The 17,496-nt window shown below is 48.6% G+C and overlaps 1 protein-coding gene across 4 annotated transcripts in view; it reads left to right on the plus strand.

Moving 5' to 3' along the window:
- DPF1 (double PHD fingers 1) overlaps window positions 1-17,496 on the plus strand; it is a 989,286-nt gene that overhangs the window by 478,431 nt on the left and 493,359 nt on the right. For 3 of the 4 annotated variants that reach the window (XM_069644470.1, XM_069644467.1, XM_069644471.1), the window contains exon 3: window positions 5,469-5,576. In XM_069644470.1, the coding sequence (XP_069500571.1) occupies window positions 5,469-5,576 (108 nt within the window). The remainder of the gene's footprint in view (window positions 1-5,468; window positions 5,577-17,496) is intronic. The other variant, XM_069644468.1, reaches the window with a different exon arrangement.

Below are 17,496 nucleotides of genomic sequence, written 5' to 3' on the forward strand. Positions count from 1 at the left end.
AAATTTATTTTATAGGTATATAATGTTACTGAATTCACTGACCGACTGGTGGGACACCGTGCCTGCCTGTCCAATCTGAGGGATGCTCCTAGGTGTGTGGGTTTTTTAAATTTGTTTTATAGGTATATAATGTTACTGAATTCACTGACCGACTGGTGGGACACCGTGCCTGCCTGTCCAATCTGAGGGATGCTCCTAGGTGTGTGGGTTTTTTAAATTTGTTTTATAGGTATATAATGTTACTGAATTCACTGACCGACTGGTGGGACACTGTGCCTGCCTGTCCAATCTGAGGGATGCTCCTAGGTGTGTGGGTTTTTTAAATTTATTTTATAGGTATATAATGTTACTGAATTCACTGACCGACTGGTGGGACACCGTGCCTGCCTGTCCAATCTGAGGGATGCTCCTAGGTGTGTGGGTTTTTTAAATTTGTTTTATAGGTATATAATGTTACTGAATTCACTGACCGACTGGTGGGACACCGTGCCTGCCTGTCCAATCTGAGGGATGCTCCTAGGTGTGTGGGTTTTTTAAATTTGTTTTATAGGTATATAATGTTACTGAATTCACTGACCGACTGGTGGGACACCGTGCCTGCCTGTCCAATCTGAGGGATGCTCCTAGGTGTGTGGGTATTTTAAATTTGTTTTATAGGTATATAATGTTCCTGATTTCACTGACAGACTTGTGGGACACCGTGCCTGCCTGTCCAATCTGAGGGATGCTCCTGGGTGTGCGGGTTTTTTACATTTGTTTTATAGGTATATAATGTTACTGAATTCACTGACCGACTGGTGGGACACCGTGCCTGCCTGTCCAATCTGAGGGATGCTCCTAGGTGTGTGGGTTTTTTAAATTTGTTTTATAGGTATATAATGTTACTGAATTCACTGACCGACTGGTGGGACACCGTGCCTGCCTGTCCAATCTGAGGGATGCTCCTAGGTGTGTGGGTTTTTTAAATTTGTTTTATAGGTATATAATGTTACTGAATTCACTGACCGACTGGTGGGACACCGTGCCTGCCTGTCCAATCTGAGGGATGCTCCTAGGTGTGTGGGTTTTTTAAATTTGTTTTATAGGTATATCATGTTACTGATTTCACTGACAGACTTGTGGGACACAGTGCCTGCCTGTCCAATCGGAGGGATGCTCCTAGGTGTGTGGGCTTTGTTGTTGTATGACTAGTAGTATACGCATTACCAACAAGCTTTTGAGGTAAGGGATGCTGAAAGCTGGAGGCAGGAGGTTGCTACTTAAGACACACTTAGGCTGGAAGGATGTATTTTGTGGGACCATGACAACAAATGTATAAATGCTCCATGCATCCCACATGTAGACTGGCAACATCCCATGCATTATTTCACGGGAGTGGGTCAATAATGAATGACCATCCCCTACATGCAAGTGAGTACCTAACAATGGGTTTTTTGGGTTCGGGAATCTGGTGTAAAGAGCCCCACCAGTTTGGTGGTTTTGCCACTTTCTGCCGGATTCCCAACTGTCACTCTATGCAGTGGTGAAAGGCATGGGGAACCCTGGCAGACCCTGAATTCCTCTGCCTATCACCACAGAATATAGTGAATCCGTAGTGATGCGCACAGCACAGAGACCATCAACTGTGAATTACATGTCCATCATGGTAGCTGTCAAGGCCCCATTGGTTCCTTTGTACTGTGCCTCTTTTTCCCTAGCACAGGAAGAAAAGGGAACAGTCCATGAGAATCAAGCCACGGACTAGCTTGCGGGAACCCCACTTGGAAACCCCCCTTTGGTGTTCTCGTACCATACAGGGAATCTGAGGGGAATAGGGACGATATGGTTCCATACAGGTAATCTAACGGGAAGGGTGTCGATTTGGTTCCATAAGGGAAATCTGACGGGGAGGGTGCTGAGTTGGTTCCATACAGGGAATTTGATGGGAAGGGTACCAATTTGGTTGCATACAAAGAATCTGAGGGAAAGGGAGTCAATGTCGTTCCATACGGGGAATCTGAGGGGAAGGGGGACGATATGGTTCCATATGGGGAATCTTAACGGGAAGGGTGTCAATTTGGTTCCATACAGGGAATCTGATGGGAAGGGTGCCAAATGTGGTTCGATACGAGGATTCTGAGGGGGAGGGAACCCAATGTGGTTCCATACGAGGAATCTGAGGGGAAGGGTGCCAATTTGGTTGCATACAAAGAATCTGAGGGGAAGGGAGTCAATGTCGTTCCATACGGGGAATCTGAGGGGAAGGGGGACGATATGGTTCCATATGGGGAATCTTAACGGGAAGGGTGTCAATTTGGTTCCATACAGGGAATCTGATGGGAAGGGTGCCAAATGTGGTTCGATACGAGGATTCTGAGGGGAAGGGACCCAATGTGGTTCCATACGGGGAATCTGAGGGGAAGGGTGCCGATGTGGTTCCACTGATACACTGGTTCCACGGTTTTCTGCCACTTCTACCCCATACAGAGAGAGGCTACTTGAAGCATAAAGAAAACGCAGTGAACAATAAAGCAATCGATTAAAGTTATCCCCGAATGAAAACTACACAAGGAAAGGAGGTACTAACAAGCAACATCGGGGCCAGATCTTCACTGGCTTACTTTCCTCGCAGAAATGTACCCAGTGCATTAAATATAGTGAAAGAGGCAGTGACTAGTGATACCAACAAACCATAGAAACCAGAATGCATTCATTTATTTTGCCCAATCCGTTCTAAATCTTGGAAACAGTATGTATTTCCAGTAGTGTGGACCAGTAGGCCTGTTAGCAGTACCCGCACAGTTTCCTTTTCTGAACTGTTTCTTCTTTATCAAACTTGTAATGATATTCAAGGGCTGTCTATCATTTGTGGTCTAAGGCTTTTTCGTCTGAGGTGTTATTGTTAATTGGAGGCTGGCCCTCAAAAATAAAGCTTTGCCTGGTTTGTCTGGAGCTGTACTCTAGGGAAGCAAGTGGCAGTTTTTATCAATTGAGCCTGTGCACATGTGGGGCGAATGCGCGAGTCCGCACGTGCACCATTGTCTTTCCATTTTTAAAGAAGAATTTGCATTTTGAAAAAGGGACCCTGAACTCCAGTGTAGAGAAGGCGGTCGGTAGAACTGTATCTTTTGTACAGTTCGTGCTCATCACTTTAATGTTCCCAAGGCCGGGGCGGGACAGGGGGATAATACCAACGAGGAGGATAGAGTTTATCCTACTACACTTTCTCATTCTTTTCTCGACTGAGGGCACCTTAATCAATCCAATCACTAACTAGTGTGCAGTTGTGTGTGACCCGCCGGTCAACAGGCACACGCTAAGAACTTGCAAGCTCTGGGTAGCTTGACCCTCACCACCTATCTCTGGTGCCCTCCCTCCCTCACTGATCTCTGTAGCAACTCCCATTTTGTAGACCTCCCTAGCTGCCTTCTCTGCTCACAGGTGGGCAATTAAGCCCTGAATTTGGATGGTTTTCGGCTGCTACCCTTTGGCAGTAGTTGTATAGACTTTTAGTCCTGTGGAGCATGAAGGGCTTTGCCCGGCTATTGCCCGACCGACCGGTGCATTTGGCTCATCTGCCAATGCATTGGCCAGGGGCATCAAGACACCCATCTAACCCCTGAGTTACAGTGAGAACCCAAAATTCTGTGGCACCAAGATTGAGCATTCTGAACCTGACTATGGGTTGCAGGAATATCAGGGGCGCCCTAACCCACTTCTAAAGCGGGCCTCTATTCATGTGTGCTGCGCCTCTGGAACTGGTGTCTCAGCTTTACAGATAAGGCGTGTACCAGCCACTTTTACTCGATAGAAATAGGCACGTACTCCCAAATAATTAAAATAGAGTGTAAAAATACTCCCAACAAAAAATAGGAAACCGACACGTAGGACCTTGCGCCCCTGCTTCCACCCACACAGCTCCATGGATGTTTTGGAGCAGTTGTGCCTGTAGTACCAGAGGAAGAAACTAACTAATATTACATGATCGGAAGAAGTAAGCATGTATCTTTTAATGTGGATGAATAACTAGTTGCAAATAAATAATTATCACAAAACATTTGTTCTCCTGTTAAAACATCGTTTTACTCTCATAAAATACTCCCAATGGGAAATGGACCTACATTTTTACTCCCCCCAAAAATAATTTTACTTCTAACTTTAAAAATGTGGGAGTAAAATACTCACACTTAAAACTCTTATCTGGAGCACTGGGTGTCTTACTCATTGCTATTTCTCGCTTAGATTCGTGCTGGTTCACATTAGTCCCTCCTGCCTTGTTTCGTTTATCTCCTTCCTCCTCTGTTTCCTGCTCCACTTTATAGAATCCCTTCCTCTGCATCTCTTCATCCAACCTTCCCTTGTTCTTCCTTCGCTTCCTCTGGATGTTTCTAACACCTCACTGCAGTCAGTGGCTTGCCACCATTGTTGTTTTTCCTCCTTCTCCACATCCATTCTCTGGGCTTTGTCACATGGCCTTCTTTCCTGTATTCCTTCCTTTGAGGTCTTCCGTCAGGGCCTTGTCCAAGGGTTACAGGTGTCCCTGCAGAGTTCAGGATATGTTATGTTAATACGCTTTTATGCTGTGCCCATCCCTACCACCGTAGTGGTCTTACGGTGCAGAGGCTTGTCTGGATGTTGGTGTATTGTGCCCCCGCCTGGTGCATTCCAAACTGTGGTCTTTGGGGGGAAAGAATATGGGAAAAAGGTGAGAGGATCAGAGAAGCGGGAACGAGATCGAAGATTTTGCGCTGTAAGAATGATACATATTTCATAGCACATTATCCTTAGCTGTGCACTATGCATGCGGCCAAAAAGAGCATGTGTACAAAAAGTGCAGGCAGGTTACTGGGCAACCATTTCAAACTCTATGCAAGCATGGGCGTAGTGCGCCTGTGCGCGCACTCGTTGACCCTTTGCGCCAATGTAGTGTGAGATGCAGGCCTGTTGAGTGCACCGCACTGAAATCATTAGGAGGATTTTTGCAGACCATCTTCTCAATCTCGCTTCAGTGTTACAGATTTGTGGGTGCAAAAATCCCATGCACCCTATTTTGAGTCGGTGCACGTGATTTTCAGATGTGCCTGTGTGCAATTATTGTCCTTTAACTAACGATGAAAGGATGCACAGCACTTGGCCAAGGTGGTGCCCTTCCCACCCACCTATGCAGCGCCAACAGGTTGCAGGTCACAGAGCTAGCACATGGGCCGCTCAAGATGCACCTCCACAAATGTGCTTGCTGGATGTTCACAAGTGTGTTGATCATCTTCTTAAACATTTGCACACTTGCCCCCATGATTTGCATGTGCACACTAATCCTTTGTGAATCTTCCCCCAAGTCATGGCCCTACTGTAAAGCGATTCATCTTGACCCAACCTGATGACCCATTTGGGGGACCTTTTGTGTGTGGTTCCCTTTTTTATGTTCTCGTCTCCTCTGGCGGTTCTTGATCTCACAGCCCCACTCTTGCTTGTTCCCCTTTGTATCGCAGGTTCCTCTCCCGGACAGATCTACACATACCCTGCACGGTGCTGGCGGAAGAAGAGGCGGCTGAATATTCTGGAGGACCCTCGCCTGAGGCCCTGTGAGTTCAAGATCGGTAAGAACACGGTGCGTGTCAGCGGGCTCAGCGCAGCTCCACCGAGCTGTAGAGAGCACCCCAGAGAGGACCTCCCACCAGGACAGGGGCAGGACACATCTGACGCCTGCGGAAGTCTAGAGAGGACGGAGGTGCGACACATCTGTCCACCTTACAAGTCTAGAGAGGACCAAGGGGTGACTCTTCTGTCGCTGGTGGGAGTCCCGATAGGACAGGAAAGTGACATGCCTAATCTCAGTGGTACTCTGGGAAGGATAGGGGCTTAGACCATTGGCCCGCCACATTGTGAGGTCAATGCAGTGGCACATCCGACCCCCAGCTTAAACCTAGAGAAGACATAAGCATGGCACACCTAGCTCCAGTGGAAGGCCATGGGACATTGGCAATGCAGATCGGGCCCTGCGTAGAGAAGAAGGGGGCATGGCAGCCACAAGTACACAAGCCGCCAGGGCTCCAACTCAACCTGTGGCTTTGTGGTGTGCCCGCGTCAGTGTGAGCCCGTCTCATCACCCTTAAGCTCAGTTCCCACCCTATTAATGTAGGTTCTCCTTTAACAGTGATGCTGGGATTGACCGAGGCCTCTCCCTCCTGGACACCATCCCTTCTTTTGCCCACAGATTCACTGTAGGAAACTCAGGGATTGGCTCACCGGTATATCTTAGGAAAAAGGGTCACACTGATGTTGCACACCATGGTTAGTTATGTGTAGGCTAAGATGAATTGGTGGTTAGATGTTAGTGGCCGGTGCGGGGCAGAGTAATACCACCCTGGCACAAGGCGGCGAATACCAAGAGAAAAAAAGGAAGTGCCCCAAAAGAGATAAGGACCCTCGCGTCCCCTGCGCTAGTGTGAGGGGACGCGAGGGTCCTGATCTCTTTGGGACTCGTGCCTTTTTTTCATCAGTATATCTTCTGACTTGTCATTCACGCTGGAGTGCCTGTCCTCCCTTCTCACCACTGCCAATGTGAGCACTGTCTTGGCAGTGCCGTGTCACCTGCGTCACTTGTGCCTGTATTTGAAAGGGGACCAAACAGAAGATTTGAGAAAGCGATGTGAATGCTCATGTTATTTTCCTTTTGTGGCAAGGCTTTTTCCTGTGATATCCCGTCGGCACTGACATGTCACCTGTGCCAGGGGCGACTCACAGGTGGGTTTGAAAATGCCTACTGCTTACTAATCAAAACCCCCTGGATTGTAACTCCCAGCGTGCGTTTGGATAACAGCGGTGGATTCCAGTTCTGGGGCTGTGGCGTGTTGCTCTCAGTGGTCTGGTGGTGGGTTTTCAACGGAGCAAACTGGAATGTTCTTAAGAGCTTGTGGGCTCGCGCCTCTCCGGGCTGGGTGCTACTCTGGAATGTTGATGTATTTTTCAGAAGGGCTTCGGGTATTGCTAAGATTGGTCCGAGATGTGCGCGGGTCAGTGGCTTTTTCCTGCCTGCCAGTGAGCCTCCGGCCACCTGTGTGATTCTGGGCCACCTGTGCACAGATTGAACCCGTACGGAACCTTTTCTTCTCCAGTCCAACATATTTGTTGTAGAGGACCCGAGGCTCCAGCAAAAAGCATATTGACCTATGGAAAACTGTGTATGATGGACCAGGCAGGCTCACAGTGTGCGACCCCGGAAAACCACAAACAGTCGTGTGTTGCTGGTCTTTAAGTGTCAAAATAGTATTTTATTATGTTTTGGCTTTTCTTCTTGCAACTTCCTTTGCTGCGTGCCTTTGCAATTGCAGAAGCACACTCCTATTTTCCTGCTGCCATGATTCCTTACAATTACCAAAGTCTGATATTGTTCCCCTAATTAATTTTCCCTCTTCCTTTGTGCTCTGGCCACCATTTTTAGTGCTGGATGATGGGTCTCGCTTTAGCAACACCTATAAAGCTAAAACTATTGGCGTAGGAGTACAGCTAAGAAGTGAGATGGGATGTGATGAGCACTACACAGACTGCGGCTGTATGCATTAAATAGGCACTTACCAGGCACTGACATGACATCCACATGTACTCATAACATTTGCCTTATGGCCAAGTTGTACCAAAATAGCTATGCCTATCCTATGCCTGACCAAAAGCCAAAGCTATTGGCTTTGCCAGTGCGTGTTCTACTTTGCATGTTATTTGTGTTCGATACACTAATACGAGCCCCCTTGTACGTGCGTTTCTGCTCTTCATGCAGGTGCTGTTCTCCTCCTTGGTGTGTCTTGAGCTCAGAGCCAGCCTTAGGGGGGACAGGCCTGGCGTCCAGCCGGGGTGCCATACCCCCCCTTCTAAGGGCGCCATTTGCCACGCCAGCTCGGGGGAGTCTTTCAAGGTCTCCCCGAGCTGGCATTGAGGGAGAAGGCGTGGTGCGGCACATTTAATAACAATAGGGTGCTGTTGTCAGTACCCAACCCTATTGTTATTAAATGCGCCCCACCGCCGCGGGCGCATTTAATAACAAAAGGGCGCCATTAGCCCCCCACCACGCCAGGTCGGGGGGGTCTTTTAAGGGCTCCCCCGAGCTGGCATTGTGGGAGAAGGCGTGGCAGGCGGCCTTTTGCTATTAAATGTGCCTGCCGGTGTGGGCGCATTTAATAACAATAGGCTGCTGTTGTCAGTACCCGGCCCTATTGTTATTAAATGCGCCCCACCGCCGCGGGCGCATTTAATAACAAAAGGGTGCCATTAGCCTCCCACCACGCCAGGTCGGGGGGAGTCTTCTAAGCGCTCCCCCGAGCTGGCGTTGTGGGAGAAGGCGCGGCAGGTGCCCCTTTGTTATTAAATGCGCCTGTGGCGTCAGATCGCATTTAATAACAATAGGGTGCTAATGCACCCTATTCACATCATTACCTCTTGGTAAAAAAAGAAAAAGTGCCACATCCTGGCTCTGCCCCCTCTTCCCCGCCCCCTGTTGACCAGGGGCGCGCGGGGATGGGTGGGGTCACCAAATCGCCCAGGGAGCTGCTGCCCCTAAGGCCGGCGCTGCTTGACCTACTAACCCATTTGTGGTGAAGTCCAGAATATTTCCCGCTGCATGGACTGTCAATGTGGCTGTTCTTGAGTTGACCATGTGTCAGGGTCATCCCCCGATCACCGGGCAGATCCTGCTGGTGTACATATCTCTTTTCCCCATTATGAAGAACCTGGTGTGATATTGCCCTGCTCACTGATGGCAATCCTACAATGCCCTGAGCAGTTCAGGATTCTTCTGCTCCGCCCAGGAGTTACACGAGCATGCCCCAGTCACTCTTTGCCTGCCACTTCCAACTGAGAGGGCGTCTGCTGAAACACCAGAGCATGGTAGCTGCATGCATGTATAGCGATGTTGATTCCTGTATGCCACTAATATGCAGTGCCTGAGTTCTTTGGGGCGCTCTCACTATACATGACTGTAACCTGGGGTACTCCGACGTGCCCCCCTATTGATCCAGATGCTCCTACAATTGTGGCATAAAAAGACTATATGGACCATAGTCAGGTCATTTCTGCGCCTAGAGGTCCAATATAGTCTCTCGCTTTACCACGGCTATCCCAACGTTAACTGCTATTTATTTATGTGCTGCAGCTTTTTAAAATGCTTTTTTTAATACCCTCCCCCTCCAACCAGCACCTAGACTGCATATTTACACTTTGTGCCATGATTTACATCCTGCAGTGGCGTCTTTGGTCCCATGGGAACAATGTTTTGTGCCCAACAGTCTGCTCACATGTGCCCAGACCCATGTCAAACCCCTTTCCAGATCCAGCTGCTCATACCACACTGGGAGTCCAGTGGTGGCCTGGCGCGTGCCGTAGGAGCCTTCCAGGCTAGACTGGCCCCTCAGCAATCCAGAGCCTTGCATGCATCCTAGCCACTCTCCATGTTCACAGGCCAGAGGATCCTACGGGCCTGGCAGCTAAGGGAGTGAAGTCCGGCCGAATCAGTGGCAAATGCTCCTCCCCTTCCTCCCGCACCCCTCCCCTGCCCAATATCAAAGAAACAAAAATAGTAAATAATTAAATGTCTAAAAAGCCAATTTAAAAAATGCACTGGCTTGATACGTCTGAGAGCCAGAGGGCAACACAACACACAGCAGCCAGACCACTGAGATCTGCCCAGGCACACACACTGGCGATGCCCAGTTTCAAATTACGGACAGCTGGTGGTGCGAGTTTTCCAGTCCTTACAGCGAAGCTCTGAAACTCCCTTCCTAATGCTCTGAGAAACGTTCCTTATTGCCATTCCTTCAAAGCTAAAACCACACTGTGGCTTCATGAACAGGGTGCCTTAGCCTTAGCCTCCTCACTACACTCCCACAGTTGCTAAAGCCATCACCTACGGGGATCTGCTCATAGACTGACCAGACCACATGCTGAGATTTGCTGTGCCCCTCGTTACTTGCTATGCTGAACATTATGTTTAAAATGTATATTGTATTTATTTGCCGGAACTTACTTATCGCCCCTTCTTCTCTTGTTTCTGCTTTACTCTGAACATGTTGTTAATATGAGTACAATGTAAATGTGTTCTTTTGCATCTATACTGTAACTTGTAACTGCTTCCTAAACATGCGCCCAGAAGCCCTTGGGCAAGGTGCCCACTATAAATAAAACAAATACAAATACAAACTGCATGTGGCTGCCCCGATACCCTGGTTCCGGTCAGTCTAGAATGGACACATTGTGGTGAGGGAAGTCCTACGAGATAGTGGACTTTTTTTGGTTTACAAGATGCCTCCAGTTTTGCGCCTGACCGCAAATCATATCCAAGGCGAGATACGGGGAGTCTGACCTTTGCACTGTGATTGTTCATATGCCAGGAAGGAAAGTCCTGTTCATGCCATCAAACCACCTAACAGCACCACCCCCCCAACCCCTCAACCAAAATGAATTGGCTGACCCCTTTCTTTTAAGATTCGATATCCTTTTTCATGATTGGTGTTTGGGGGCCCATTTTTGACGCAAAGAGTCTTCTGGATTTGTGAGGTAGATTCTATAGTGAAGTATATTGTATAACTACTCCGGAACACTGATGTGTCCTTCTGCGTGCCCATTTGCCTTCTGGGGGTTCGGTGCTCTTAATGGATACTTCAGATTTAAAGGAATTCAGCTCCCAAACACCCCCCTGGAGCTTTGAGAATAAAGTTTTCAAGTGCTAGCTCACCCCTCAACATTTATTTGTAAATATCCAGTCTTGTTGATGTGTTTTGTTATGTTATATTAAAGGTTCTTGTACCGCGCACTGTGGCCACCTGCACGGTCTCTTGGCGCTCAGGCGGATCTGTAATGCAAGGAGGGTGGCCGGGTTTGTTAGTAGGACTGAGCGGGAGAAGAGCAAGAGAGCTGTGATGTGCTGTTGGCAGCTTCAGTTTGGAGAAGCCGCTCACTGAGCGCAGCTGCGTTTTCGGTTGGTAAGCGTCATGTGGTGTTGGGCTGAGATTGTGTATGGTTTGTTTTGTTGTCGGGGTGTTGTGAAGTGCATGCGGTTTGTGGTGCTGTAGAGGTATGGTTTTGTTACGTTCAGAGTTTGAGAAGGTGTTTGAGCATCAACGTGTAGTGTAATATTATTGTATTATATCTACCCAACGTTGCATCATGCAGCCTGCACAATCCTGGAGTCATCTTAAAGGTGAACAATTGTTTTCACATTAAGAAATGCTTCTTCAGGACTCATTATTTATGATGGTAAAATGTCTGTGATAGGATGTCGTCATCAAATGCTGAATATTAAAGATGCGTTGCGCCATCAAAGGCTCCAAACAGGGAGTCACGTTGCGTAGACGTTGACCAGTTGTACCCTTGATTCTTCAGGTTTTTAAGGTTTTTTTCCTGGTTTCCTGGCTTTCTTCTTTATTTTGTAATGGTGGAGCTCCCTAACTGTCGCTATAGACACCGCCCATGTTTATGGGATCTTCCATCACCCTGTCAATGGCCCAATTCACTAGTGGAGGGCAGAATTTCATCCTCTTTATCCCCAGCTCGCCGATTTCCCTGCCAAAGCACATCAGACTGCTCTAGGTAAGCTTAGGGGACCTTTATGTGTTTTGTCAAATCTCAGTAAACAGGGGGGTTGTCTTAGACTCCACAAGTGCTAGGTGTGCTCTGCCACAAAGTCTTATGAAAGTCATCGAGCAAAAAGGATGTGGTGCGACTCCAAAAGAACACACCTCCTTTGGTAGCGGGCTAAGACATCTCTTTTGGAAAACATGCTTGTGCACAACTACATACGTTATGTGGTTAAATACATCAAACCACAAGTAGTAATGGCCAGGTTTTGAAATTCAGAAGGGAAGCGAGTGTTTAATTAATATAAACCATAAATATACTAAGGGAAAATCAAACCAAAACGTTCATTAAATGAGAATTATAATATATGTACATGTTTTTAGACATTACAGCAGTAGCAGAGTTCAATGCTTTGCTTTGGGCGACAGTATACTTAAGCCAAACAACAAACGCACAACATGTACATGTACTGAGCGTGTGGTGTTTGCCTTAAATACACTGTCCTCCAAAGCACTGCATTTATTAATGCTTAGAATGACAATTGCCCTCATGAAACACTTGTGTATAGGCGCGTTACAAATGCCATATCATATCATATCATTATGAGGGTGCCGGGCGACCTACCGGCAACCTTGGCTTTCTGTTTCGGCCGCCTGATATCCGTGTAATACAGGGATGTTACGGACGGCAGCGGAACGGTAAGTTCCCATTCCCATGGAATCCCATAGTAACGGTGCCAGTGCTTCAGTGAATTATCTTCCGGTAGGGGCCTGGACTACGGGCAAGTCAGGTCTGCCGGTAGTCCACTGCCTTTACCGGCAGTCTCCGAGTACGCTGGTCCAGAAAAGGTGCCGTAACCGTTGTTACCGGCACTTTTTTCCGGACAGGCATACTCGTAATGAGGGCCGATATATTTAAGCAAACAGTAAAATTCGGCGTTGATAGGTCTCTGTGCTAGGATATTACTGTTTGTAGTGAAATCCCAGCACGGAGAGCTCCCTGTGCCCTGTTGCCCCCCCCCCCCCCCCCCCCCGACCAACATGGCACGCCTGAATGGGCTCTGCACCAAAACGGCTAGTGCCAACACACGGCACAGCAGTCCCCCACGCAGCTGCTAGAGGCCTATGGCGGTGTCTGGAACAGCAAATGGCGTTGCCTTGGGTGCCCTGGGGCTTGTTGCATATGTATGGTGAAGTCCATCACGCATCTAATTGTCGGTCGCCGTTGCTGCCCCGAAGTTTTCTGCCGCTGTGAGGCCCACAGCGGCCTGGCCGACTGTGTGGGCTCCGTCCTCTAGTAAAAGCTACCGAGCCAGAGGATAGGGCGGCGGCGGAAACCGTTTACAGGAAGGTTCTGCATTAAATCCTCATCATGGCCCTGTCATTGCGGCAGTAAATCTGCTCGAGAGGCAGCTGGCAGCGGAAGCAGCACTCGCAGACATGAGAGGGCTCCGAGCAGCCGAGGAGGCTCCAGGCCTCGACTGGGCGCTCTGCGGCCCAGTATAGGCCCGCGCCACGCACTGCACTGCAAATACATGCATGTAGATTTGCAGGGTCGCGAGAGCATGTGCACGCGGATATGCCGCGCCCAGAGAGCCAACGTACTAAGAGCGTTGGCATTGGGTGGTGGGTGAGGGTAAGGAAAAGGGGTAACACGTAACAGGAAAGACAGCACTCACCAGGGAAGTAAGTAGAGAGATGGGCAGAAGAGACTGAGTGAAGCTGGAAAACAAGTCAGGCAAAGGAGAAGATTGAACAGGAATTTTCGAAGTCAATCGTTTTGGCTTTTGGTTGGCATGGAGAGGCTCTCCCGATCTCTCTCTCCGTCTCTGGCTCTCTTTCTCTCTCGCTTCCCCCTGCCGGTTTAGAGGCGGTACAAAGAGGCGGGCGAAGTTAGGCAGGGGAAAGGTGACAAGGGTGCATTAGTCGAGGGAGAAATTACCCTGCAGTACTGGGCAGATAAAGAGCAGAAGGGGATGGGGGCAGAAGGGGTGGTGAGTGCGGGAGAATAGGAGTACCACATCCCAGGTGCAGTGGTAGAAATGGGCAAAGGGGAGGAAGTGGACAGAGGAGTTGGGTCCTGGACACTACACCCCGGTGATGGAGAGAGTGAACAGCGGAGAAGAGGGTCGCTGCAGCTGCAAGAAAGAGCCAATTTTAAGTGGCTATTTAGCACAGATCTTTTGCCATGTTGTGTGATGTTTCTTGGAGGCCCTGTGCAGTGATACAACTATAAATAGCCAACAGGTGAACGACTGCAGAGCGTTCAGACTCATCACTGAGCTGCCAGCCTAGTTGTGCCCTAACAAAAGGAATAATTGTTCCTCCTGGGGCGTACGGGTGAGGGGTGGGCGGAGCTGGATGTTTCATCCCAGCTCTCATGACCACTTTCTTGCCTTCTGCCTGTTTGAGTTTATCCCTGGTCTTGCGCCCACTTTCTTGCCTTCTCGTTATTCAGGGCTCATGCCCAGCCAGGTCTTGTGACTCTATTGTCTATTACAGACTTGACCCCAGGCTCCATGACACCTTTTCTTCTGTCTTTGTTAGTCCCAGTTTTGGGGTCTGTACCCCCTCTCTTTTATGTCTATCCATTGATGCATCGGTTCCTGGCCCTTGTTAACCCATCTGATGTGTGTAGCTTTTGAACCTCTCCGAATGCACCTATTGCCTTTATTCTGTTGTTGCCCAACCTCCTGCGTTGTATTCTATTAGCAGCCTCTATTTTTAAAGAAAATGGATGCGTGCTTCCCCTTTGGCGTGACTATCTTGGCCAATGTCTTTTCTAAAAGCTCGTTTGAACCGGAACTGTGTCCATGGACTCTCACCCTTGCCTAGTACAGGGTATCACTGGGCGGTTGGCTTTAAGGCAAGGTGTGCTCCCAAAGCTGGCAGTGGCCAATATGGTTTGGTGCTCAATTTACCTTGTACCAGGTTCCACTCTCCACTGGGTCTGCTTCTGATTTCCTTATCTTCAATCCCATGAATCCATCATGTATTGTCAAGTCATCTCTGTGCAGTGCCCCGCCACTCTGGTTCGCTGTAGACCTGGATATTAAGCCATCTATTAGAGGTGCCCCAGAATAATGATAGCGTGGAAGTTATCCTAAAGAGTTTTGTCTCGTGCATGGAGCAGCAGACCACACCAAATGGGTCAATTAGTGTATGAGGGTGGGTGTTGGCCTGATAACCAAGGTTTGGACGTTCCACTGTCTTCTGAACAGAGCACACATCCCTGAGTCTCTTCTTGTAATAATTCACCACAGATGTTATGTTAATATGTTTGATACTACACCAAATCACCATCAGAAATTGCGAGACTCTCGTTAGGGCTAACATTATGTCACTGTAATGCACTCCTTGGCCGTGCAAGCCAAGAGTGCATTAAAAAACTCCAGCTAATACAAAATGAAGCAATTGCGATTGTCACTGACACCCCCAAGAGGGAAAACATAACAAACGCAAGGAAGGAACTCCACTGGCTGCCCACCGCTGCAAGTGTTTGTTTCAGGACGATTACACTAACTCACAAATACCTCTACAGAGAAGCACCCCCACCTAAAACAGAACCTGGCACATTGCAAACCGAGTGCAATCCTTCGCATCTGCACTACTCAATGCTTGGTAGTCCCTAGAGTGAAAAGGAAAAGAGGAAATGGTCGATCCTTCCCTGTGCTGGTAGCCCAGGCTTGGACTGCCCTGCCTGTAGAACTGTACCAGGAAGAAAGACTACTGAGTTTTAGGAAAAGGCTGAAAATCTTACTATGTGAATAGCCAGCTAACCCTTGACTCACTCTACATGTTTTGTCTTGTCTGCCTGAATCGTCCACGACTTAATGTGCGCCTTGATGAATAAATAAATAAATGCGTACATCATAGAAATCCTGTGTTACTTCTTGAAAGAGGCAGGATGGATTTTGTTCTGGCGCCCACTGGCATGGCCCATTGCTCCAGTAGCATCATTCTTTGGTTGATGCCACTATCTCCCACAACCTGTTGTCAAATGGCTCCATTGAGCTTCCTGCTTAGGGCCAAGTCTGCCTGGACCTCGACACGAGAAATTACAAACTGATTGAAGCTGCAATGCACAACAAACCTTGGCCATTCTGGGTCAGACCCCGCCCTGCCCAGCCCCCACCTGCAGCTCCTTTCTGCTCCATAAAACTCCTCCTTTGTATGCCTCGCCCTCCCGTTACCTGCGTCAGGTGAGCGATTTGAGGGGGAAGACCAGTGTTCCTCCTGGGCCACTACCCATCGCTGTTAAGGCTCTTGTGCCACGAAGGCGTCCCTTGTGTCTGTGCAGCTACTGACACCCCTCGACCCCTTCTTTGTAACAAACATAACTGAGGCGTTTCCTGAGACAAGCTTTGGCCAGTGTTAAGTTCAGTCCTACGAGTACCCACAAGTGCAGCAGACGGCGGGACTGTGCCGAAGATGGCCTGCTTTCATGGCGTGCTGTCCTCGCTCCTCATGGAGTTCACCTGAGTTTGGAGGACTCTGGGATCTTCTGCTGGAGACGCCTTCTAAGTGACGTTTTTGCGTCGGGGGTTTTTACTTCCTCTCCCAAGAATAGAGGACCGACATTTGGAGTGGGCCAGCCTCTGTTCTTTCCCTCTCGCGATATTTTAATTGCTAGCTTCCTTGTGGCAGGAGATTGAGCACAGGATTATGATCAACGCGGTGGTGATGTCAAGCCCCCATTCGAGCACGGACCAGCGTGTGGGAATTCTGGTGCAGTGCATGGAAACACCGCACAAGAATAACGTTGCTTAGGCCATGGAGCTGTCTGCTTAAATCAATCCCTAGAATTTTGACTGGTATGTGCCGATTTGCTAAGGTTAAGAAATAATTAATTAGTCTACTTCTTGTGTCTGTGTTTCTGAGAAGAATGCTTTGTGAGAAGGTCTTTGCCTGGTGCCGTTTTCTGGCAGATTTGCGGAATTTAGGAGATCGTATTCTGGGAGGATTCTTAAACTTGTCCCTGAAGTTTCTTTGGGCCTCATCAGTGGTTGTGCAGAGCCGCAAAAATGCGGCGGTAATGCATTACTGCTCCATTACACCTCTGCCCTATCCCCAGTTTGGGTAGAAAGCTGGAGATATACTGCCCATTTTCAGCGCAATTACTGCCTGCGGTAATAGCGCCAAAAAGCCCCATACAATTCTATGGACTCTAAAGAAATTGGGAATTACAGCGCCACAGCAACTCGGGATCCGGTGCAAATTGCTCCGGCCCGAGATGCGGTAACGCTAATAGCGCTGGCGGTATCCCGGCGCAATTACTGCTGGGATACCGCCAAGACCCTGATGAGGCCCTTTGACTTCACAATCCTGTATCTGGTGATGGATCTGTGGCTGCTGCAATACGGAAGGAGCTGGACTTTGCTGAGGTTCAGGTAAGGTGAAGGTACAGCTCAATTCCTGTCAGATTCCTTCACTGTTGCTGATCCTTCTGCTCTCGCTGCTGGTTCTTCAGCAAGACTCCTTTCTGCTAGGCCTGGAAAATAAGGGGTCTTTGAATGACAGTGCCCTTGACATGCCTTTTAAGCCAGTCTAACTGTGGGCCTGAGTGCTGCCACTGGTTCTCCTGATAGAACATTTCCAAGGCCCACCTTGATGTCTAGCGGTGTCCCTGATATCCTTGGCTTGACCAGGAGGGATCCTGTGTGTTTGGTGGAGGTTGGAGGAGAGCATGGGGGATGGAAAATATGGGTACTGATTTTGGTATCTGGTCATGTTGCAGATATTTGGTTTCTCCATCATCAGATTCTAATGTATGGTTCGTCCCCACCACCACTGCCTCAATGCGGTGGCTAGGCTAAATTGTATTGAATTTCCTTTTTGCAGAGTCAGTCTAGTGTAGTCATAGTGCATTGAACTGTGGACCTCAAGACTTTTGGGTTCATGTCCCCAGTGAGGTTCAAACGTAAGACTATGTTTTGTGATTTCTATCCTGTTTCTG

This window comes from Ambystoma mexicanum, chromosome 2p, assembly GCF_040938575.1.
Source record: "Ambystoma mexicanum isolate Mex_15411 chromosome 2p, UKY_AmexF1_1, whole genome shotgun sequence".
Classification (NCBI taxonomy): Eukaryota; Metazoa; Chordata; class Amphibia; order Caudata; family Ambystomatidae; genus Ambystoma; species Ambystoma mexicanum.